The 26,108-nt window shown below is 46.0% G+C and overlaps 2 protein-coding genes across 2 annotated transcripts in view; both read left to right on the top strand.

The window, feature by feature from the left end:
* Positions 1-2,926: 2,926 nt before the first annotated feature.
* LOC141219266 (uncharacterized) overlaps positions 2,927-26,108 on the top strand; it is an 86,949-nt gene continuing 63,767 nt past the window's right edge. The window contains exon 1 of the mRNA XM_073666036.1: positions 2,927-2,965. Coding sequence (XP_073522137.1) covers positions 2,942-2,965 — 24 coding nt within the window. The 5' untranslated portion in view covers positions 2,927-2,941. The remainder of the gene's footprint in view (positions 2,966-26,108) is intronic.
* On the top strand, positions 4,682-15,874 carry LOC141219280 (uncharacterized). The gene is given in 4 exon segments (XM_073666052.1): positions 4,682-4,702; positions 6,223-6,333; positions 9,869-9,872; positions 14,287-15,874. Coding segments are annotated over 4 exon segments (1,647 nt in total). The 3' UTR covers positions 15,798-15,874.

Here is a 26,108-nt window from a genome sequence, read left to right as displayed (position 1 = left end):
CCCGCCCTGTACACAGACAGCAGCCTCCGCTGTGACTCCATCCATCACCACTGGGGCTGACACCAGAGAGCAACAGAGCGCAACACAGACCTACACCGAGCGGGAGGAGCTGCGGTGACGTCATCACATCACATGGCCTTCACCGCTTCTCACCTGAGCTCCGCCCCCTGATCACATGGCGGTGACGTCACCACAGGTCCTTCACCACTGCTCTCCTGAGCTCCGCCCCCTGATCACATGGCGGTGACGTCACCACAGGTCCTTCACCACATCTCTCCTGAGCCCCGCCCCCTGATCACATGGCGGTGACGTCACCACAGGTCCTTCACCACCTCTCTCCTGAGCCCCGCCCCCTGATCACATGGCGGTGACGTCACCACAGGTCCTCCCGCTCTCAGTGCAGCAGCTCCGTCCTGGTTGTGCGCAGCTCTTGCTCTCTGGTATCAGCCAGCAGCAGGTTTCCGCTTCCCGCCATTCCGGTGAGATTACAGGGAGGGTTTGTGGTGAATCTGTGAGAGGAGAGTGTGGGGTGAGATCAGAGCTGTTCCTGTGGAGGCTCCTGCTCCATGTGACTGCGGCTCCTCAGTGTTGTATGGGGGATGTGCAGCGGCTCCTCCTCACCTCACCGCCCCCGCTGGAGGTGGAGTTACCACGGTGACCGTCCTCCGCTGGAGGTGGAGTTACCACGGTGACCGTCCCCCGCTGGAGGTGGAGTTACCACGGTGACCGTCCCCCGCTGGAGGTGTAGTTACCACGGTGACCGTCCCCCGCTGGAGGTGGAGTTACCACGGTGACCGCCCCCCGCTGGAGGTGGAGTTACCACGGTGACCGTCCTCCGCTGGAGGTGGAGTTACCACAGTGACCGTCCCCCGCTGGAGGTGGAGTTACCACAGTGACCGTCCCCTGCTGGAGGTGGAGTTACCACGATGACCGCCCCCCGCTGGAGGTGTAGTTACCACAGTGACCGTCCCCCACTGGAGGTGGAGTTACCACAGTGACCGTCCCCCGCTGGAGGTGGAGTTACCACGGTGACCGTCCCCCACTGGAGGTGGAGTTACCACAGTGACCGTCCCCCGCTGGAGGTGGAGTTACCACAGTGACTGTCCCCCGCTGGAGGTGGAGTTACCACGATGACCGCCCCCGCTGGAGGTGGAGTTACCACGGTGACCGTCCCCCACTGGAGGTGGAGTTACCACAGTGACCGTCCCCCGCTGGAGGTGGAGTTACCACGATGACCGCCCCCGCTGGAGGTGGAGTTACCACGGTGACCGTCCCCCACTGGAGGTGGAGTTACCACAGTGACCGTCCCCCGCTGGAGGTGTAGTTACCACAGTGACCGTCCCCCACTGGAGGTGGAGTTACCACGGTGACCGTCCCCCACTGGAGGTGTAGTTACCACAGTGACCGTCCCCCGCTGGAGGTGGAGTTACCACAGTGACCGTCCCCCGCTGGAGGTGGAGTTACCACGATGACCGCCCCCGCTGGAGGTGGAGTTACCACGGTGACCGTCCCCCACTGGAGGTGGAGTTACCACAGTGACCGTCCCCCGCTGGAGGTGGAGTTACCATGGTGACCGCCCCCCGCTGGAGGTGGAGTTACCACAGTGACCGTCCCCCGCTGGAGGTGGAGTTACCACGGTGACCGTCCCCCGCTGGAGGTGTAGTTACCACGGTTACCTTTCCCCGCTGGAGGTGGAGTTACCACGGTGACCGTCCCCCGCTGGAGGTGTAGTTACCACGGTGACCACCCCCCGCTGGAGGTGGAGTTACCACGGTGACCGCCCCCTCTGGAGGTGGAGTTACCACGGTGACCGACTTCCTCTGGAGGTGGAGTTACCACAGTGACCGCCCCCCGCTGGAGGTGGAGTTACCACGGTGACTGCCCCTGCTCTAGGTGGAGTTACCACGGTGACCGTCCCCCGCTGGAGGTGGAGTTACCACGGTGACCGTCCCCCGCTGGAGGTGGAGTTACCACGGTGACCGCCCCCCGCTGGAGGTGGAGTTACCATGGTGACCGTCCCCCGCTGGAGGTGGAGTTACCACGGTGACCGTCCCCTGCTGGAGGTGGAGTTACCACGGTGACTGCCCCCTGCTGGAGGTCTAATTACCACGGTGACCGTCCCCTGCTGGCGGTGTAGTTACCACGGTGACCGTCCTCCTACGAGGCTGATAATGAGCGGTCAGGTCGGTGGAGGAGGCCGCGGTGGAGTTTGTGGCTTTTCCTCCAGATTCTTCCTGATAAATGTCGGATATTTGGGGCAGAATTCAGTGATTGTCGTTATATCGTCCCCTGTGATCTCCATCTTCTCCTTTTATTGTAAAGACGCCGGCAGGACGAGATCCCTCCAGCTGATCCAGTGCTCATCCCTCCTTCTCCTGAATGACCCCGAGGATGGACGAGGACGAGACCACCAGAAGATTATTACACTTCTCCCTGGAGATCATCTCCCTGCTGAGCGGAGAGGTAACTCCTCTACATTTCTATCAGCTTTATTGTGTTATGTAACAAGTCCGACATCGGGAAGAGGAAATCCAGAAGAGGAAGAGAAGGATTCTTTACTGTAAGAGCAGTGATTGTGTGCAGCTCTCTGCCAGGAGGAGTTGTCATGGGGATTCCCTATAAGAGCTGTAGAGGGGCCTGGATGTCTGTCCTGAGTGTAATAATATTCCAGGTTATGGCCCCAGATTACTGGAGACGGTTATTGATCCCGGGATTTCTACTGATTGTCAGATCTGGAGTCGGGAAGGAATTCTTCTCCCTAAGTGTCTCTCTCCATACACAGGATTACACAATAGTGAGGAAGACACCGGGGGAGGGTGTGACTCCCATCATCCATCTCCAGGAGTCAGGAGGGCGGAGCCCGGACCCCATCACAGAGCCTCCCGTGCACCCCCCGATACATGAGAGGAAGAAGAAGAAGATCCTAGAGCTCAGCAACAAGATGATTGAGCTGCTGAGCGGAGAGGTGACTGCTGGGACATTATACAGGACAGCACTGGAGGATTCTGGGTGATGAGCGGAGAGGTGACTGCTGGGACATTATACAGGACAGCACTGGAGGATTCTGGGTGATGACCGGAGAGGTGACTGCTGGGACATTATACAGGACAGCACTGGAGGATTCTGGGTGATGAGCGGAGAGGTGACTGCTGGGACATTATACAGGACGGCACTGGAGGATTCTGGGTGATGAGCGGAGAGGTGACTGCTGGGACATTATACAGGACAGCACTGGAGGATTCTGGGTGATGAGCGGAGAGGTGACTGCTGGGACATTATACAGGACAGCACTGGAGGATTCTGGGTGATGAGCGGAGAGGTGACTGCTGGGACATTATACAGGACGGCACTGGAGGATTCTGGGTGATGACCGGAGAGGTGACTGCTGGGACATTATACAGGACAGCACTGGAGGATTCTGGGTGATGACTGGAGAGGTGACTGCTGGGACATTATACAGGACGGCACTGGAGGATTCTGGGTGATGACTGGAGAGGTGACTGCTGGGACATTATACAGGACAGCACTGGAGGATTCTGGGTGATGAGCGGAGAGGTGACTGCTGGGACATTATACAGGACGGCACTGGAGGATTCTGGGTGATGAGCGGAGAGGTGACTGCTGGGACGTTATACAGGACAGCACTGGAGGATTCTGGGTGATGAGTGGAGAGGTGACTGCTGGGACATTATACAGGGCAGCACTGGAGGATTCTGGGTGATGACGGTGTCGTTGTTGTCAGGTTCCTATAAGGTGTCAGGACGTCGCTGTCTATCTCTCCATGGAGGAGTGGGAGTATCTAGAAGATCACCAGGATCGGTACCAGGAGGTGATGATGGAGGAGCTCCGGCCTCTGACATCACCAGGTGAGAGGAGACTCTTGTTGGCTCCGGTGGATGTGATGACGTCTCTCGGCCTCGTCCTATAATAGATGATTTTTCTCCAGACTTGCTCTGGTTTTCTCTACATTTTCTCACAGCTTTCATTCCCTGATTATTCTCTTCTGATCTGTGAGTCGCGGTTTCTCCGCTGTCGTCTTCATCAGTCTTCGTCCTCGGCGGCTTCTTTCAGAATCTTTCACCTTCCTTAGAGCATCGGTCACATTTTGTCTGCAGATGTCCCAGCGCTTCTGTCCGTTCTCTCCTGTGAGATCTTTCGGTATCTGAGTCTGTCGTGGATTGTTACTCAGCAGAGTCGGGGTTAATTTACTGATGATTTTCCCCCTAATCCGCTGTTGCTCGTCCGTCCCTCAGAATCGGTGCAGGCTCAATGTCGTCATCAGTCGTGGTCGGGCGTCCGGCTCCTCCCTCTTGGCTGACACTTGTGTGACCTTCCTTGGTCTCCTCCGTTCATTCTTCTTCTTTGTGACAAATCACTTTCTCCGTACTGAACACAAAGTCCTGGATAAATATCGGCACCGGACCGTCCCTCAGACCCCGAAACACGAGTCCTGAGATAAAGATGGAGCGTGGTGGAGCCGATCACCCCCCAGAGCCGGACATGGAGGCTCCAGCAGTTCTCGGCCCCCGCGTCTATTCACCACTCGCTCTGCAGGCGGAGAAGCACAGAACTTTCCGCACTGGAGGAGAAGGTCGGATCACCGCGCACTCCTCTCTATAGGGGAGAATGTTTCTCCTGGAGGAGAAGGTCGGATCACCGCGCACTCCTCTCTATAGGGGGAATGTGTCTCCTGGAGGAGAAGGTCGGATCACCGCTCACTCCTCTCTATAGGGGGGAATGTGTCTCCTGGAGGAGAGCGGCGATTCTGAGTACGGAGAGTTATAGACCATGCAATTCCCCATGGGAAATAAGATATGCAGAGAACGGGGTCTCTAGCGCCACCTACAGGAGGCTGCAATCATAGGAATCAATAGCAATGTTTCATCCCCATCCTGTTGGGGAAAATTTCCATTTTTTTCATTTTTTTTTTACTCTCCTTCCATAAGCCAGAACATTTCTATTTTCTATCCACAGATGTTTGACGTCTTCTGTGTTTTTTTTGCAACACAAATTGTGCATTTTACCATATAATGTGCTGAAAACGGGAAAAAAAATCCAGCTGAGGTGAGACAGTAAAAAAAAAAAAATGCAATTCCACATTTATATTTTGTTTTTTGTTTCTCTGCATTTATTGGGCGGTAAGAACGACCTTGTGGCGATTTTCCAGGTCAGAACAGGTACAGCGATTCCAAACTTCTGGGTTTGTTTTTTGAATATATTTTTTGGGTTAAAAAGATTCTGTGGCATCGGACCAGACAATCTCTCCTTGGCTCCCCGTGTGCATCAGTAAGCGCCCATGACCCCGGTGCCGGCTCTCTAGTTGTCCTTTCTACACATTGATAGGTACTAACCGCTGTGTACCGGGTGCTCCCCACAACACCGTCCTTCCAGGTTCTGTGACTTCATCCGTCAGCCGTACATGTGCCCTTTTTTCCTCCTTCAGAGACAAACACAGAACTTTTCAGCACTTGTTGCCTATTTTAGTGTTTATATCGAGGTGGATGTGGAGATTTAGGTCTATTTAAAAAGGAATAAAAACACATTAACTCGTGGGTTTTTTTGGCTCTCAAAATACAATCCCTGGTAAATGGTCACCGTCCTTCCCCCAATCTCCATACAGTGAATTAGGAGAGAAGAAACCGATGGATGGAAATGTGGAGCTTTCTCCAGCTCCTCTGTGGTTCCATCCCTGGTGGAGATGAAACTTGGAGAAGTTGTGTTTCTTAGTACGGCTCCTCCATCTTACTGACGAGGGTCTTCTCTGTCCCTCTCCTCAGGGTCCTCATCCTCCGAGTGCAGAGCATTAGGCTTTGGCCTCGCTGATTATCACTTCATTCTTGAGGCCACAATGTGCTGGGTCCTCGGTACCGGGGGTGAGGACCACAACAATGTAATTTATTCCCTGATAACATAAACATAGAATTACTGGTTCTGAGAGACGAGTCTCATATATAGACAGATACACGGCAGGTCATGTATTCAGTCTCTGTGTCTCCACAGATGGATCCAGGAGGAGAAATCCACCAGAGAGATGTCCCCGTCCTCTGTATCCCCAGGACTGTCCAGAGGAGAATCACAACATCCCTTAGGATCATCAGGTAGATGGTGCTGAGCCCTGTACCGGATCTGTATATGGGGGGACATTTCTGGTACTGACGTCATAGATGTCACAGATTTTGGTGGTTTCTTGTATTGTGCTGATTGTTACATCTGATATATCAGGAGGAAGATCCGACTAAGAATAAAGTGAAGAACGAGACAGAAGAAGAAGCGATGACGAGGGGGGATCAGCCGTGTGTGAGTGACGGGAAGGAGGAGATTCCGGTAGATGTTTCCACAGGTGTGTAATAATGACCGGCGTGTGATGATGATGATGACCGGCGTGTGAGTCCCTGTTGCAGTGAAGCTTTATCCTCTGTCCACATCACAGCAGAAGAGTCCGGTGATGACGCGGCTGCTCCTGTAGAGTCCGGATGCGCACAGATGACTAACGGGGCCGCCTTCACACCTGTTTTTGATGATTTAGGAATCAAATTCTTAATTTTCCTAATTATATGACTTCTAATATTACTTCCATATTTTTATTACACAAGTCCCGTGCTGCCATATAAATGACTGAGCTTGTGATCCAGACAGAACCTTTGGCAGAAGATTCCCTGTAATGAGGCAGATGGAGGCATTGTGGACCCCGTCTGACCTGGATTTGGCATTCTCCGTCTTTTCAGCGTGCGTAAAAGAGCCGTTAGCACAGTTTTGTGCATCTCTGAAAAGAAGGACACAGCTGAACAGAGGCCTGACGGTGTCCAGAGTAACTCTGCTGCCACATTATAGTGTATGGATCCCTTGGGGGTGTCATCTGAATCACGTATTTTGTAGATTTAGATGGAAACCCTGATGTAAGTGCTCAGCGTAGAGCGCAGGATAAATGTGATCTAAAATGTTTTGTACCCCAGAATGCCACCAATAAAAGCTTCTACTCAACCCACGAAAAACAAGTCCCCACTCTGGTTCATCATATTAACAAAAACATAGCGTGTCCACATTATGTGACGTGGCTCCCACCTAATGAAATCCAGCAAAATCTGCTCATCTAAATATCCTCTCCTCCTGTTCCCCACAGTACGCTTAAGCCACAAGTTAGCGTCCACATGTTTTGCATTATTGTAGCAAGGAGAGCCCACTTAATTTACAGGGTGCGTGTCTCCAGAAGCACAAGCTGAGCATAATGTACTAGGCACTGCAGTATACCGGGCGCTACTGTGTACTGGGCACTACATTGTATGGGCACTGTGACGATACAGCTTAAAATTTTAATTACCAGATGATTAGATTTGTTAAGTCACAGTGGCTCAGTGGTTAGCACTGTAGCCTTGCAGCGCTGGGGCCCTGGGTCAAATCTCACCAAGGACAACATCTGCAAATAGTTTGTATGTTCTCCCCGTGTTTGCTTGGGTTTACTCCAGGTTCTCTGGTTTCCTCCCACATTCCAAAGACATCCTGATAGGGAATTTATATTATGAGCCCCAATGGGGACAGTGCCCATAATGTCTGTAAAGCGCTGTGGAATTAATGGAACTATATAAGTGAGTAAAATAAATAAATGAATACACTATTATCTTGGTGTTGACTTGTAAATGTTTGTGTATTTATGTGCCTGGTCAATTAGAACAGACCAGTATTTGTATAACCCTGAATATTAACTTCTATTCGTTTGGAAACAAGGATGTTTACTATGCTAAAGACATGTTGCACTAAAAGGCAACTAGATGTTTATTTACAAGACCCCTCTGTGATACCAACTATGTAAATTGATTAGCTCAAACAATGCCCTCCCTAACACCTTACCTGTGAATGTGTACTTGCACAGACAACTGTAGCTATTTTTAAGGGACATGTGCTTCTGTAGTAGTTAGTCTTGAAGCAGAGAATCAGAAAGGAGAATGAGAGACATCCTTCAGGACAGTAGATGGGTAGCATGTCAATTCCATTCAAAGAGACACAGATTTGGATTCTACATGACTCCGGCATAAGGGTATCATCCCTGACTGGAAAGATACGGATCTCTGCTCCATTGACCATCAGAGAACAAGGATACATTTGGAGAGACCAGGTTGGGAAGATGAAGTCACTTGGCCCCATGGATATGTTGTTTGGGGTTACCACGAGGGACCCACCAGTCGCCTGGAACCCATGGAGCCATTCAAAGAAGCCAGATTGGGACCCACCGGTCATCTGGCCTAATGGAAACTCTCAGAAAAGCCAGGGTGGGACCCTCAGGTCACCTGGCCTTGTACCTTGATGGACTACTAGCTTCCTAAGCTTACCGCTACCTTCTCTCTGTGGAGACCCGCCAGAAACGGGAAGCCACTGGTTGAGGTAGTCGGCCCTGGAAGTTTCCAAAGTCGCAGCTGTTCTATCCCAGGAGGGGGGAGTGAAGGGTGAGACTGTGTAATGTTGTCTCAAACAAGGATAGAAGGAAAGGCAGCACTCACCCAGTCTTCTTTAAAACGTTCCTTTATTTTTGTGTGCGGAGCATTTCAGCATGCAGCATTGGACTGAGACCCCGGAGGGTGTGCGGGGGAGAGGAAAAAAGGGGGGACGACGGCCGTTTCGCTGCCTTCCGGCGCTTCACCCGGTCCAAAGTAAGTGACACACCTATTCACTTCCTTTTAAACCAATACAAACACATATGTGAATAAATTAAAACATAATGATATGCATAAAAACATTTTCCATCATTAAGCTGAAAACACATTATAAGATGAAACAAACAAAAAAATAGCGGTATCATAAGAAAACTGACAGATCTACCTTCTCATTCAATCCTAATGGGCCCTGGGCTTCAGAATTTAATAGCCATCTAGCCTCATGTTGCAATAGTATTTTTTTGCGGTCTCCCCCTTCCCTTGGCGGTCTAACATGTTCTAACCCTGCAAAACGTAGCACAGTCGGGTCGGCATTATGGCATTCAGAGATATGCTGGATTAATCTAGGGGAACCTTTCTTTGATACTGTAGAATTATAGTGTTCCCTGAACCAAACAAATAAAGGTCTAATGGTTTTGCCAATATAATAAAACTGGCAGGGACATGTAATTATGTAAACTACATAATTCGTTCTACAAGAAATAAAGTCCTTGACTGTGTGTGTAAAGGTCCTATTCTAAAAGATTTATCGATTCTATGAAATTTACAGAAGGAGTAATGCCCACACTTACAGTTCCCTTTGGAGAAACCACTTTCCAACCATTTAGCAGAATCCTCCTGGAATCTGTTGTGCACCAGGAGGTCTCAGATTGCAGCTCCGTCTATAGGAAACTATTGTTTTTTTTGCTGGCTCTTTCAGTCAGATCTTTATCACTCTCCAGAAGATGCCAATTATTATTAATAGCTTTTTTAATTATATCTGACATTGGACTAAATTTGAAGGTTAGAATGAATTTTTGATCTTTTTTGTCTTTTTAATAATTCTTTTTGAGTTTTTTTTATCGGCTTTCGCGCGAGCTGAATTTACTTCTTGCATGGGATAACCTCTATCAAGAAATCTTTTTGATAGGTCATCTGATTGTTCTTCAAATTTTTTATTAGAGTTATTAATTTTTCGAAGTCTTAAAAATTGACTGTTAGGCAGTCCGCGTTTTGCATAGCTGCCTAAAGTCCATAAAAATTGTGGTGTTAATCCTTACCTGAGATATATTAAGGCATGCCATAGATATGTCGATGACATTTTCTTGGTATGGGCTGGGACAAGAGTGCAATTTGAAGAATTCGTGACGCTCCTTAACTCAGAGAATTTAGAAAATATGAGGTTCACCTCTACTTTTGGAGGTCATGAGTTACATTTTTTAGACGTGCATGTATCCATTCAGGAAGGTACTATTGTGACAGAATCGTTTCGGAAAGACGCTGCCACTAATATGTTATTACATTTTAATAGTTATCATCCGTATCATGCAAAACGCGGACTGCCTTACAGTCAATTTTTAAGACTTCGAAAAATTAATAACTCTAATAAAAAATTTGAAGAACAATCAGATGACCTATCTAACCTTACAACCTCCCCCCTTCCCCTATCTGACCACCATCTACTCACTTTCTCATCCCTGTCCTCGTCACCTGTCACCCTTGTCCAGCAACTAGCACACCCCCTCAGAAACCTTGTACATCTAGACACTCACACACTCTCTGACTCTATTCTACCACTGACATCCATATCTTCACTCCACAACACAAACAGCGCCACTGCTTTCTACAATGCCACTCTCGCATCAGCTATTGACTCGGTTGCCCCTCTTATGCATGGCAGAGCACGACGAGTCAATAGGCAACCCTGGCATAAAAACCTCACTAAACAGCTCCAATCAAGCATCCAGGGTAGCAGAGCGGCGTTGAAAAAAAAAACACATTCTCAAGATGACTTCACTGCATTCAAACAAGCAACATTCGCATTCAAATCAGCACTCACCTCTGCTAAACAGGCCTACTTCACAACCCTCATATTTTCCCTGTCCTACAACCCCAAACAGCTATTCAACACTTTTAACCCTCTCCTCTGCCCTCCACTTCCCCCTCCGACCTCCGTCATCTCTGCTGAGGAGTTTGCCACACACTTCAAAAACAAGATTGACCAAACACGGCAAGTCTTTACTGCCCAACCACCACAATCCATATGTTTTCCACACCATTGTTCTTCCCCCATAACCTCCCTTTCCAACATCACGGAAAGAGACCTTACTCGTCTCCTCTCCAAATCACACCTCACCACATGTGCACTCAACCCCATCCCTTCCCACCTCCTCCCCAACCTCACCCCCACACTCACCCCATCCCTAACCCATCTCTTCAACCTATCACTAACTTCTGGTACCTTCCCCGCTGCCTCCAAACATGCCACAATCATGCCCATCCTCAAAAAGCCATCCCTCGACCCAACCGCCTTGTCCAGCTATCGCCCCACATCGCTCCTCTCATTTGCCTCCAAACTTCTTCAGCAACTTGTTCACGCTAAACTTTCCTCCCACTTCTCATCTAACTCTCTCTTCGACAATCCGGCTTCCACCCCACCATTCCACAGAAACTGCTTTTACCAAAATCACCAATGGCTTACAACCAAAGCTAACAGACAATTCTCTGTACTCCTTCTTCTTAACCTGTCCTCTGCTTTCGATACAGTTGACCACTGCCTCCTACTACAGATCCTCTCTTCCTTTGGCGTCAAAGACCTTGCCCTATCTTGGATCTCCTAATACCTTTCTAACTGCATATTTAGCGTCTCCCACTCACAAACTACCTCCTCATCCCGCCCCCTCTCTTCTCAATCTTTACTCTTGGCCTGGGACAGCTCATAAAATCCCATGGCTTCCAGTACCATCTGTACGCTGATGACACCCAGACGTCACCTCTCTGGCCCAGACGTCACCTCTCTGCTGTCCAGAATCCCAGCGTGTCTATCAGCCATATCCTCCTTCTTCTCCTCTCGCTTCTTCAAGCTCAGTGTGGACAAAACTGAACTCATCATCTTTCCCCCAACTCGCATATCTTTCCCACTTGATCTTTCTATCACAATAAAGGACATCACGCTTCCCCTGTACCGACAATCCGCTGCCTCGGAGTAACCTTTGACTCTGCCCTGTCCTTCAAACCCCACATCCAAGCTCTCGCCACCTCCTGTCGCCTCCAGCTCAAAAATATTTCCAGAATCCGTCCTTTCCTCAACCCTCAATCTACTAAACTGCTTGTGCATGCCCTCATCATCTCCCGCCTCGACTACTGCAACATCCTCCTCTGTGGCCTACCTGCCAACACTCTCGCACCCCTCCAGTCCATCCTTAACTCTGCTGCGCGACTGGTCCATCTCTCGCCTCATCACCCCTCTGCTACCCCCCTTTGCAAATCCCTTCATTGGCTCCCAATTGCCCAACGTATCCAGTTCAAGCTATTAACACTGACCTACAAAGCCATCCATAACCTCTCTCCTCCGTACATCTCTGAACTAATCTCCCGATACATTCCCTTACCCCTAATCTCCCGATACATTCCCTTACCCCTAATCTCCCGATACATTCCCTTACGTAATCTCCGGTCCTCGCAAGACCTCCTTCTCTTCTCCACACTTATTCTTTCCTCGCCAAATCGCCTCCAAGATTTCTCCCGAATATCCCCCATCCTATGGAAGTCTGTGCCTCAACACGTCTGATTATCCGCCACATTTGGACCCTTCAGACGGAACCTGAAAACCCATCTCTTCAAACAAGCTTACAGCCTGCCATGACCCGCTGCCTCCTCAACAACACCGAAGCTACTGCAACCCCCCAACCTACTGTCTCCTTCCCCGCTCCTGTAGAATGTAAGCCCACAAGGGCAGGGTCCTCTTCCCTCTGTACCAGTCTATCATTGTTAGTTTGTTTACTGTAAGTGATATCTGTATTTGGTATGTAACCCCTTCTTATGTACAGCACCATGGAATCAGTGGCGCTATATAAATAAATAATAATAGCACTCCTCCCCTCCCGAGTCTCGCCATGTGGCTAAGCAGTACTGTACAGCCACATATAGTTCAGCAGAAATTGTGTAACAAATTATGTGGTCATTTTTACCCATTTCACCTTGTGAAAATGTAAAATGTGGGCCTAAAACAACATTATAGTGGTAAAAATAAATTTTTTGTGTCTTCTCCGTTCAATGGTATAACATTTTGTGAAACACATATGGCGTCAAAACGCTCACTACACCCCTAGATAATGTATTTGTGAAAATGATTAATTTGTGGCCAAAATAAAATTTTTTGGAGAAAAAAATTTTTTTTTAACTTTCACGGTCCAATTTTTTAAAATTCTGTGAAACTCCTGTGGTTTCAAAATGCTCACCATACATTTTAGATAAATTCCTTGAGGGGTCTAGTTTCCAAAATGGGGTCAGTTGTGTGAGGTTCCTTCTGTTTAGGCACATCAAGGACTCTCTAAATGCGATATGGCGTCCGCTATCTACATCAGCCACTCCAAACTTCAAATGGCGCTCCCTCCCTTCTGAGTCCTGCTGTGCACCCAAACAGTAGTTTTCCTCCACATATGGGGCATTGACATACTCAGGGGAAAGTGTACAACAAATGTTCTGGTCCATTTTCTCCTGCTACCTTTCTGAAAATTAAAAATTTGGAGCTAAAATAACATTTTTGTGGAAAAATTTTTCCCTTCCACATTGCTTTAATTCCTGTTAAGCCCCTAAAGGGTTAATAAACTTCTTGAATGTGGTTTTGAGGACTGTGAGGGGTGCAGTTTTTAAAATGGTGTCACTTTTGGGTATTTTCTATCACAGGACCCTCAGTCACTTTAAATGTGATGTTTTCCCTAAAAAATATGGTTTTGTAAATTTTGTTGGAAAAAAATGAGAAATTGCTGATAAACTTTTAACTCTTCTAACTTCCTAACAAGTTTCATCAATGATGCTGATGTAAAGTAGACATGTGGAAAATGTTATTTATTAACTATTTTGTGTGATATAACTCTCTGGTTTAAGGGCATAAAAATTCACAGGTTGAAAATTACAAAATACTAAAAAAAATTTGCCAGTTTTTTTTTTATATTTTCATAATTAAAGGCAAATAATAACGACCAAAATTTACCACTAACATAAAGTGCAATCTATCACGAAAAAAACAGTCTCAGAATCAGTGGGATACAGTGAATTACCACATAAAGTGATGCTGGTCAGAATTGTAAAATGAGGCCGGGTCTTTAACCCACATAACGAGCAAAGTATCTTGGTCCTTTAGGGGTTAATGTACCTTCAGCACTATTGCAGTCTTCTGAGGTTTCCTATTATGCTCTTATGCATGCTGTGGACATGATTACGGTGGCCGGAGCTCGACTGCTCCTGGATGTACGGCCGCCTTTGTGACTAATCAATCTCATTTGCATTCGGTACTGAAATATTAAAACTCCATTGAGTGGACACTTTTCTACACTGAGGGCATGATAGGAAGCTTGCTACGAGAGTGAAATGGCACTGGTGCTACATTAAGGGGTTAATTCCTGATGACAGGTTCTCTTTATGACCTGTCTATTTGCTGTCTAATCTATGGCACCCCTGACTTGTGCCAATGTCACCAGATTATAAGTGTCATTTACTTTACCCGTCATTGTGTTAATGTTATGGCATGTAGTTGTCCTCCTTATTACCGGTACTTTCACTGACGAGGGTCTTCACTGTGAGCTCCAGAAAATACATTCAGAAATCTCTTTGGATATGATTTTTTTCTTTAACACAAATCTATGTTTCATCCTTATAGGAAATCCTTGTGAGAATAACGGTTTATCACTAAATTGTAAAAAAGAAGATATCAGGAAGCACTCTAATGGAGGAAACCTCATCACCCTTCCTGTACCTCCTGGACTTCACAGCACTTCACTTTCTTATAATCCTCCTAATCATGAGGAACCCTCTCCTGAGCAATCTCACATTATTACCACAATTCCTGGTGAGAAAGTGGATATAAGACTTCAGTGTGACAAGCAACTTACTAAAAGCTCAGCTCAGACACAAAGAAAGCACAAAGGAGAAAAGCCATACTCCTGTTCAGAATGTGGGAAATGCTTTACATATAAATCACAATTTGTTATACATGAGAGAATTCACACAGGAGGAAAGCCATATTCATGTTCAGAATGTGGGAAGTCCTTCATCGATAAAGGGAGCCTTATTAGACATCATAAAATTCACACAGGAGAGAAGCCATATTCATGTTCAGAATGTGGGAAATGCTTTAGACATAAAGGGAATCTTATTAAACATCAGAAAATTCACACAGGAGAGAAGTCATATTCATGTTCAGAATGTGGGAAATGTTTTATAGACAATTCAGTGTTTGTTCAACATCAAAGAATTCACACAGGAGAAAAGCCTTTTTCATGTTTAGTATGTGGAAGGTGCTTTACAAATAAATCACATCTTGTTAGACATCAGAAAATCCACACAGGAGAGAAGCCATATTCATGTTCAGAATGTGGGAAATGCTTTTCAGATAAAGGGAGTTTTATTATACATCAGAAAATCCACACAGGAGAGAAGCCGTATTCATGTTCAGAATGTGGGAAATCTTTTATGCGTAAATCAAATCTTTCTGCTCATAAGAGAATTCATACAGGAGAAAAGCCGTATTCATGTCCAGAATGTGGGAAATGCTTTACAGAGAAATTAAAACTTGTGAGACACGAGAAAATTCACACAGGAGAGAAGCCGTATTCATGTTCAGAATGTGGGAAATGCTTTACAGATAAAAAGAGTCTTATTAGACATCAAAAAATTCACACAGGAGAGAAGCCATATTCATGTTCAGAATGTGGAAAATGCTTTACAGACAAAGGGAATCTTATTAGACATCAAAGAATTCACACAGGAGAGAAGCCATATTCATGTTCAGAATGTGGGAAATGTTCTAGAAATATATCAGATCTTGTTAAACATCAAAGAATTCACACAGAAGAGAAGCCATATTCGTGTTCAGAATGTGGGAAATGTTTTAGAAGTAAATCAGATCTTGTTAGACATCAAAGAATTCACACCGGGGAGAAACCGTTTTCTTGTTTACAATGTGGAAGAAGCTTTAGAGATGAATCAATACTTCTTGTACATCAGAGAATTCACACAGGAGAGAAGCCGTATTCATGTTGACTTTGAGAAATGCTTTACAAAAAAAGTCTTTTGAGCCACGAGAGAAGTCACACAGGAGAGAAGCCGTATTCATGTTCAGAATGTGGGAAATCTTTTACACATAAATCATATCTTGTAAAACATGAGTAGTCAAACAGGAAAGAAACTGTAATTATGTTCTCTGTGTTTCATCAATTTTAATAAACATTGCTCAGCATAAATGAGTACACCCCTTTTGATAAATTTTATTTAATATCTCACTGAACACAAGAACAATTTCTAAAATTTTGCCAACACTGAATTTCATAGAAAATTTTGTAGAATCAAAACCTGAAAGTAAGGTTAATTAGTGATGAGTGAGCATGCTCGCCACTATTCGCTACTAGCCCGAGCATCTCAGTGCTCGAGATGCTTGGTACTCGGCGAGCATATTTTGAATGCTCAGGCTGGAGCCTGAGTCCTCTCCCTGCATGTTTGGTGTTAGACAGCCAATTAACATGCAGAGATTGCCTGCCAGCCACGGTAATGCCTCAGCCATGTTGGTTGTGGCATTACAGTGATTGGCTGGCCGCATAGTGTCATTGGGTCTATATAAGACCTGGCGCCGCCATGCTCGACACAGTTACTGTGGAATCAGACAGTGTAGGGAGAGGTGCTGCTGAGCGAGGGAGAGAATTGGCGGTTGTTTTAGTGAGGTATTCCACAGCATTACAAATCCACACTAACAGTCCTTCTAAAGACTAATGCTACTGAATATTAATCCTGGTGATAGCAGGAGTTAGGCAGGCAGAGTTTGTGGAGAGCGTATACAACACAATAGGATCCTTTGCATGTTCTTTCTGCTGCTGTTACTCATATCCATAGTCCTAGATATCAGGGCTAATATTCTTATTGCTCTTAATCCTGATAATTTTGGTGAAAGCAATATAATACACCATTTTTACTGCTCCATTTGCTTGTTAGCAGCATACAGCCAGATTTGGTTGATTTGAATAGCATTACTGTATTGTGGAAGAACAGAAACTTGTCCATCATCTCAGGTGGTCAGATATTACTGCGGTAATAATCCAGACATTTTTGGGAACGTGACAGATATTATACTCCATTTAAAGTCTGCCAGTTGTGTGTTCAAACCTATTCACACTTGGTCGCTGACCAATAGCATATCTATTAGGGCAGTGTTCCCCAACTCCAGGCCTCAAGGCCCACCAACAGGCCATGTTTTCAGGATTTCCTTAGTATTGCACAGGTGAGTGAACATGCATGATTATATATAAAAGACCCACCAATACAATTCAAGATTGACATCACATGATTAAACTACCAATACAAAAGACAATCAAGATAACGTCACATAATAAAGTCATCAATAGAAAAACCCCAATATAAAACTACACAAGTAAGTACAATAATATATATATATTTTTGTACTTTCTTATTTGTGTAGTTTTATATTGGGGTTTATCTATTGATGACTTTATTATGTGACGTTATCTTGATTGAAATCACACGATTAAACTACCAATACAAAAGACAATCTTGAATTGTATTGGAGGGCCTTTTATATGTAATCACGCATGTTAATTCCAGGTATAGCTTTGACTAAGAACGCAGGCTTGCGTTTGAAACGCGTTTCTTTGCCTTTTTTCTCCATGGAATTTCCATTTTACCATTAAAATCTTTTTGCGCATGACAGAAGCTGGAACATTTTGTATTTTTCCTTCTAACGCAAGTGGTCCCTTGAGGTCCATGCTTCAGGACGCCAGGAAGTGTGGGTAAGCTGGTTTCTTTTTTCTCCTGTTTGACAGATATTATACTCCATTTAAAGCCTGCCAGTTGTGTGTTCAAACCTATTCACACTTGGTCGCTGACCAATAGCATATCTATTAGGCCACTACCTAAAACTGTGGTCATTAGACATGATCCTATATTACTGCAGTAATAATACAGACATTTTTTGGAATGTGACAAATATTATACTCCATTTAAAGTTGGCAAGGCGTGTGGCAAGGGACGGGGAAGTGGATTTTGCCAGTCCAACTGCTAGGTCTTCCTGAGTCTTGCTCTTTTTTTAAAGACTGTCCAGTTAACCCAAAAAAGGCCATTTGCAACATCTGCAATGCCAGCATCAGCAGGGGCAGCAAAACTACCAGCCTGACTACCACCAGCATGCTGAGGCACATGACAGCAAAGCACCCGACTAGTTGGGCAGAGCGCCAGGGTCCAGCAACAGTGTCTGCGGGTGACACCACTACCTGTTCCGCTGTTGTGCGTGCATGACAATCCCCTGTCTATGGACCAGGCGAAGATGTCTCCCGCCCTGCACCTGTCGTTGAACACTTGCAACCACCACCATCAGCAACCACGTTCTTGTCCCAGTGCAGCGTTCAGTTGTCCCTACCCCAGCCCTTGGAATGCAAGCACAAATACGCAGCCAACCACCCTCAGGCCACAATGCTAAACTGCCACATTTCTCGACTGCTTGCACTGGAAATGTTGCCTTTTAGGCTCATGGAGACGGAAGCTTTCCGCAACCTCATGGCTGTGGCCATCCCTTGGTACTTGGTCCCCACCCGCCACTATTTCTCCCAGTTTGTGGTCCCGGCCTTACACAAGCACGTGTCCCAGAATATTACCCGTGCCCTCACCAACGCAGTTACTGGGAAGGTCCACCTAACCACAGACACATAGACAAGTGCTTGTGGCCAGGGACGGTACATCTCACTGACTGCACTCTAGGTTAATACTGTGGAAGCCAGGACCCAGTCGGACCCTGGGACGGAATGCGTCCTCCCGACGCTGAGGATTGCGAGCCCTGGGGCAATCAGGGTTGCCCACACATTCTACAGCTCCTCCACCTATTCCTTCTCTTCAGCCTGCATATCCGAAATGACCACATCAGTCGTAAGCTGGAAGCACTGCCACGGCCAAGCGGCAACATGCTCTGCTGAAGCTAATATGCTTAGGTGACAAACGGCACACTGCTGCAGAGTTGTTGAAAGCTGTAACAGAGCAGGCAGATCTGTGGGTCTCACCACTGAACCTACAGCCAGGCATGGTCATGTGTTACAATGGCCAGAACCTGATGGCGGATCTGAGGCTTGGCAATCTCACACACGTACCATGCCTGGCCCATGTGCTCAAATTAGTGGTTCAGCGGTTTCTCAAAACCTACCAAGATCTGCCCGAGCTCCTTGTGAAAGTACACTGCGTGTGCCCATTTTAGAAAGTCAGCTACAGCTTGCACTGCCCACGCATTGGAACTCAACGTTGCAGATGTTGGGAAAGATTTGTGAGCAACAGAGGGCAGTTGTTGAGTACCAGCTTCAACACGCCCGTCGGTATTCAGGTCAGCCTCCGCACATAAGAGCTGATGAGTGGGCATGGATGTCTGACATCTGTGGCGTCCTTCAAAACTGAGGACTCAACCAAGATGGTGAGCAGTGATGACTCCATAATTAGCGTCACCATCCCGCTTCTCTGCTTACTGAAACACTCGCTCACAATTAAAGAGGAGGCTTTGCAGGCAGAGCACAATGAGATGGAGCAAGGAACTATACAGGGTGATGCTACACAGCCCAGCCTTATCTCATCTCAATGTGGATTGGGTGATAATAAGGAGAAAGAAGAAGATCAGGAGCTGGGTTCCAGTGCTCAGACGGTACTACCCACACCACATTCGTACCGTCTATTCAACTTGGATGGCCCGAGAAGAGGGAGAGCGATGAGGAGAACATGGACAGTCGTCCTCTTGGTGAGGACAGGGAAGTCTTGACTGTTGGCAGTCTGGCACACATGGCTGACTTTATGTTCTGCTGCCTTTCCCGTGACCCTCTCGTTATATGCATTTTGAGCAACAGTAATCACTGGTTGGTCACACTTCTACACTGTGTTCCAAATTATTATGCAAATAATATTTTCTCAGATTTTCCCAAATTACCTATATGAATTGCAGTCATTGTAATTTTCCAGTCAAATAACTATTAGAGTACAATTGAAAGGTTTTTGTACAAACTGCCTATGAGAACAGGATATTTTTAAAAAAATAAAACACTCAAACTGCACTCAAAATGCATGTTCCAAATTATTAGGCACAGCAGAGTTTTCAACCTTTTCATTTTAATAAAGAACAAAAAAATTGTCATTTTTGAAATTATAAGCATTAGCAGGTTATTACAAACTGAAATCAAACAGTTTTCACCTCCAAACTTTATTCTAGGTGATGTTACATTTGCACATAGGACCGCTTGTTCGAAAGGAGCTTCTGAACTCTCTCGTCCATTGAATTTGTCAGGTTTTGGATGGTTTCTGCTTCAATTGTTTTGCATGAGGACAGAATACCCTCCCAGAGCTGTTGCTTAGATGTGAACTGCCTCCCGCCATCATAGACACTCCTTTTGATGATGCTCCAGAGGTTCTCAATGGGGTTGAGGTCAGGGGAGCATGGGGGCCACACCATAAGTTTGTCCCCTTTTATGCCCATAGCAGCCAGAGATGCAGATGTGTTATGTGCAGCATGAGACGGGGCATTATCATGCATGAAATGCTCTCGATGGTCCAGATGGATGGAGTGCAGGATGGCTGGTTGATGGACACCCCATGCAAACACGGCTACGGCGCTAACAAGGAGGAGGTGGAGTAATGTTTTGGGCTGGAATCATGGGGAGAGAGATTGTCGGCCCTTTTAGGATCCCTGAAGGGGTAAAGATGAACTCCATAATGTATGTTGAGTTGCTCAAACAGCACTTCCTTCCATGGTTCAAGAAGAAGAACCGTGCATTCTGCAGCAAGATCATTTTCATGCATGATAATGCCCCGTCTCATGCTGCACATAACACATCTGCATCTCTGGCTGCTATGGGCATAAAAGGGGACAAACTTATGGTGTGGCACCCATGCTCCCCTGACCTCTACCCCATTCAGAACCTCTGGAGCATCATTAAAAGGAGTGTCTATGATGGCGGGAGGCAGTTCACATCTAAGCAACAGCTCTGGGAGGGTATTCTGTCCTCATGCAAAACAATTGAAGCAGAAACCATCCAAAACCTGACAAATTCAATGGATGAGAGAGTTCAGAAGCTCCTTTCGAACAAGCGGTCCTATGTGCAAATGTAACATCACCTAGAATAAAGTTTTGAGTTGAAAACTGTTTGATTTCAGTTTGTAATAACCTGCTAATGCTTATAATTTCAAAAATGACCATTTTTTTGTTCTTTATTAAAATGAAAAGGTTGAAAACTCTGCTGTGCATAATAATTTGGAACATGCATTTTGAGTGCAGTTTGAGTGTTTTATTTTTTAAAAAATATCCTGTTATCATAGGCAGTTTGTACAAAAACCTTTCAATTGTACTCTAATAGTTATTTGACTGGAAAATTACAATTACTGCAATTCATATAGGGAATTTTGGAAAATCTGAGAAAATATTATTTGCATAATAATTTGGAACACAATGTAGACCCGCGCTACAAGGAGAACGTTCTAGTCTGGCAGAGAAGTCTAATAAAATGTTGCAGTACCAGAAGGCCCTTGATGAAGAATTATCTGACAACGCTGGTAGCAGAGGTCACATTTTGTTGGATAACCAAGGAGTACAGGTGAGGGAGACACAAACCAGAGACAGGGAAACACTGTCAAAGGTCTGGAACAGTTTTCTCAGACCCTCCCAGCGCCTAGGCCCTGATTCGTGAGGTACTCTGACAAGAAGGGAAAAGTTTTGGAAGATGCTGAAGGAGTACCTTGCCGACCGTACCAACATCCCCCGTGATTCCTCTGTGCCTTACAGCTATTGGGTATCCAAGCTACACAAGTGGCATGAACTGGCTCTCTACGCCTTGGAGGTCCTGGCCGCTGGTTTTTAGTGCCACCGGGGTATTATAACATATACACAATAAATGTGGAGGAGACCCACTCCTTAATAATGGGAATGATATATGCAGGGAGGAGGGGGAATGGAAGATCAGCTCAGCAGTAAGTAGTATCCAGGACACAGCTGCAGGGATCCGCTCAGAAGTCCCGGGACCGGCCTGAACAGCAAATGTAACAATACAAGTTCCAGCAGAGATCCAAAAGTAACAGAAGATGAAGTTTATTCACAAAGTAGTTACAATACACGGCAGCAACGACCAGCTAGTGTGAACACCAAAGTGTTCCCACCCCCTGAGGGGTCTTACTCAGGGCTCTCTGCTGAAAACACAATGGTGCTATTTACAAGGAACAAATACACAAGTCCCATGTTAATGGCGACCAATGAATGTAACAGGTTAATTATGATAATTACATCACACCTGTACTTAGCTGAGGAGCCAGGAAACTGTTACCATCAGGGTCTGCATACAAATCTCATGAGTCCTATAGGGAAAAAAGAGTCCTGCATGGAAAGAGTTAAATGGAGCCGGAGTATAGTATCTGCGGGAAGGAAGCATACAACATATAATATCCCATATTCACACATAATATAATGCACGACAGCCGCTACCAATAATGTCATTACATTATCCACGGAGTATAGTCCCAGTTATTATAATGGGGTTAGAATAATGAAGAAATATTTACCTGTACGAGAACAAGATGAAACATTGTCACGTGTCCTAAAAGAGAATCACATGAGATAGACCCCCGGAGACCCCACTACTGACTCTGTATTGGCTCCTAGCACGGATCCATCAATTCAGCTGCAGATCTCAGACACATGGCTGTGCTTAAAAGGATATTTCCAGTGCGGCCGGACTAGATGTATTAAAAGGTAACGAATCCACTTCCTTTTCCACTAATAAAACGCACCATATTCAGCAGTTTATGAATTACACCGGGTGTGGTTTCCTTAGGCTGTGTGCTCACGATGCGGTTTTTAAGTGTTTCTGCAGGGGCAAAAACGCTGCAGAAACGCTTAAAAAACGCTTGGTAGAAGGCCCGCCATGTTCCCCAATGATAATCCGCGTGTGCTCTGCACATGATGCGGAAATTTCCACTGCGCATTATCATTGCGGAAAAATACGCAGCACTAACAATTATTTTGCGGAAGTGCTGCGTTTTCGCCGCCATTGACTTGCATTAGAACGCGTGGAATCCGCTTCACTAGATAAGCACATGCGGAATCCATGCGTTCAATGTGCGGATGGTACCCGGGTGTGGAGGATGGGAGATTCTCCTCCGGACCCGGGTACCATAGTACCTGTAAAAGAAAGAATAAAATAAAAAATAAATGTTATATTTACCTTCTGACGGCCCCCGCTGCGCTCCTCCTCTCATGCCGACACATCGCGGTGGACTGGAGGACCTGCGCTGACGTCATAGTCATGTGATGGGTCACGCGACGCTGACGTCGGCAGGTCCTTCAGTGTACCGCGATGTGCCGGCAAGGGAGAACGGAGAGAAGCAAGACTGCGGGGGCCATCAGAGGGAAGTATAGATTTATTTTTTATTTTGAAACATTCTTTTATGGTCACATTATATAAATGGATTTCTATAGTGTGACCAAGTTGTCAAGCACTTTCCAAGTGATGCTAAAATCGCTTGTCAACCCGCAAGCGGAAATGCAAGTGAAGAATGCTTCACATCAGCAAGTCCCAGGCAGGAAAACGCATGTACAATCCGCATGTACAATCCACATGTACAATCCGCATGTACAATCCACATGTACAATCCGCATGTACAATCCGCATGTACAATCTGCATGTACAATCCGCATGTACAATCCACATGTACAATCCGCATGTACAATCCACATGTACAATCCGCATGTACAATCCACATGTACAATCCGCACGTACAATCCTCATGTACAATCCGCATGTACAATCCGTATGTACAATCCGCATGTACAATCCACATGTACAATCCGCATGTACAATCCGCATGTACAATCCGCACGTACAATCTGCATGTACAATCCTCATGTACAATCCGTATGTACAATCCGCATGTACAATCCACATGTACAATCCACATGTACAATCCGCATGTACAATCCGCATGTACAATCCGCACGTACAATCCTCATGTACAATCCACATGTACAATCCGCATGGACAATCCTCATGCACAATCCGCATGTACAATCCACATGTACAATCCGCATGGACAATCCACATGTACAATCCGCACATACAATCCTCATGTACAATCCGCATGTACAATCCACATGTACAATCCGCATGGACAATCCGCATGTACAATCCGCATGTACAATCCGCATGGACAATCCGCATGTACAATCCGCATGTACAATCCACATGTACAATCCACATGTACAATCCTCATGTACAATCCGCATGTACAATCCGCATGGACAATCCTCATGCACAATCCGCATGTACAATCCGCATGTACAATCCGCATGGACAATCCACATGTACAATCCGCACATACAATCCTCATGTACAATCCGCATGTACAATCCACATGTACAATCCGCATGGACAATCCGCATGTACAATCCGCATGTACAATCCGCATGTACAATCCGCATGGACAATCCGCATGGACAATCCGCATGGACAATCCGCATGTACAATCCACATGTACAATCCGCATGTACAATCCGCATGGACAATCCGCATGTACAATCCGCATGTACAATCCGCATGGACAATCCGCATGGACAATCCGCATGTACAATCCACATGTACAATCCGCATGTACAATCCGCATGTACAATCCGCATGGACAATCCGCATGTACAATCCGCATGTACAATCCTCATATACAATCCTCATGTACAATCCGCATGTACAATCCACATGTACAATCCGCATGTACAATCCTCATGTACAATCCACATGTACAATCCGCATGTACAATCCACATGTACAATCCGCATGTACAATCCGCATGTACAATCTGCATGTACAATCCGCATGTACAATCCGCATGTACAATCCACATGTACAATCCGCACGTACAATCCGCATGTACAATCCGCACGTACAATCCTCATGTACAATCCGCATGTACAATCCGTATGTACAATCCGCATGTACAATCCACATGTACAATCCGCATGTACAATCCACATGTACAATCCGCACGTACAATCCGCATGTACAATCCGCACGTACAATCCTCATGTACAATCCGCATGTACAATCCACATGTACAATCCACATGTACAATCCGCATGTACAATCCGCATGTACAATCCGCACGTACAATCCTCATGTACAATCCACATGTACAATCCTCATGTACAATCCGCATGTACAATCCGCACGTACAATCCTCATGTACAATCTGCATGTACAATCCTCATGTACAATCCGTATGTACAATCCGCATGTACAATCCGCATGTACAATCCTCATGTACAATCCGCATGTACAATCCACATGTACAATCCACATGTACAATCCGCATGTACAATCCGCATGTACAATCCGCACGTACAATTCTCATGTACAATCCACATGTACAATCCTCATGTACAATCCGCATGTACAATCCGCACGTACAATCCTCATGTACAATCTGCATGTACAATCCTCATGTACAATCCGTATGTACAATCCGCATGTACAATCCGCATGTACAATCCGCACGTACAATCCTCATGTACAATCCACATGTACAATCCGCATGGACAATCCTCATGCACAATCCGCATGTACAATCCACATGTACAATCCGCACGGACAATCCACATGTACAATCCGCACATACAATCCTCATGTACAATCCGCATGTACAATCCACATGTACAATCCGCATGGACAATCCGCATGTACAATCCGCATGTACAATCCGCATGTACAATCCTCATGTACAATCCGCATGTACAATCCTCATGCACAATCCGCATGTACAATCCGCATGTACAATCTGCATGTACAATCCTCATGTACAATCCGCATGTACAATCCGCATGTACAATCCTCATGTACAATCCGCATGTACAATCCTCATGCACAATCCGCATGTACAATCCGCATGTACAATCTGCATGTACAATCCTCATGTACAATCCGCATGTACAATCCACATGTACAATCCGCATGGACAATCCGCATGTACAATCCGCATGTACAATCCGCATGTACAATCCTCATGTACAATTCGCATGTACAATCCGCATGCACAATCCGCATGTACAATCCGCATGTACAATCTGCATGTACAATCCTCATGTACAATCCGCATGTACAATCCTCATGTACAATCCTCATGTACAATCCGCATGTACAATCCGCATGTACAATCCGCATGTACAATCCGCATGTACAATCCGCATGTACAATCCTCATGTACAATCCTCATGTACAATCCGCATGTACAATCCTCATGTACAATTCGCATGTACAATCCGCATGCACAATCCGCATGTACAATCCGCATGTACAATCCGCATGTACAATCCTCATGTACAATCTGCATGTACAATCCACATGTACAATCCGCATGTACAATCCTCATGTACAATCCTCATGTACAATCCGCATGTACAATCCGCATGTACAATCCGCATGT

The sequence above is a fragment of the Phyllobates terribilis genome, unplaced genomic scaffold (genome assembly GCF_046119375.1).
Source record: "Phyllobates terribilis strain yellow unplaced genomic scaffold, ASM4611937v1 Scaffold_259__1_contigs__length_2703414, whole genome shotgun sequence".
NCBI lineage: Eukaryota > Metazoa > Chordata > Amphibia > Anura > Dendrobatidae > Phyllobates > Phyllobates terribilis.
The sequence above is the reverse complement of the archived record's forward strand: the minus strand, read 5'-3'. Positions and strand labels throughout refer to the sequence as shown.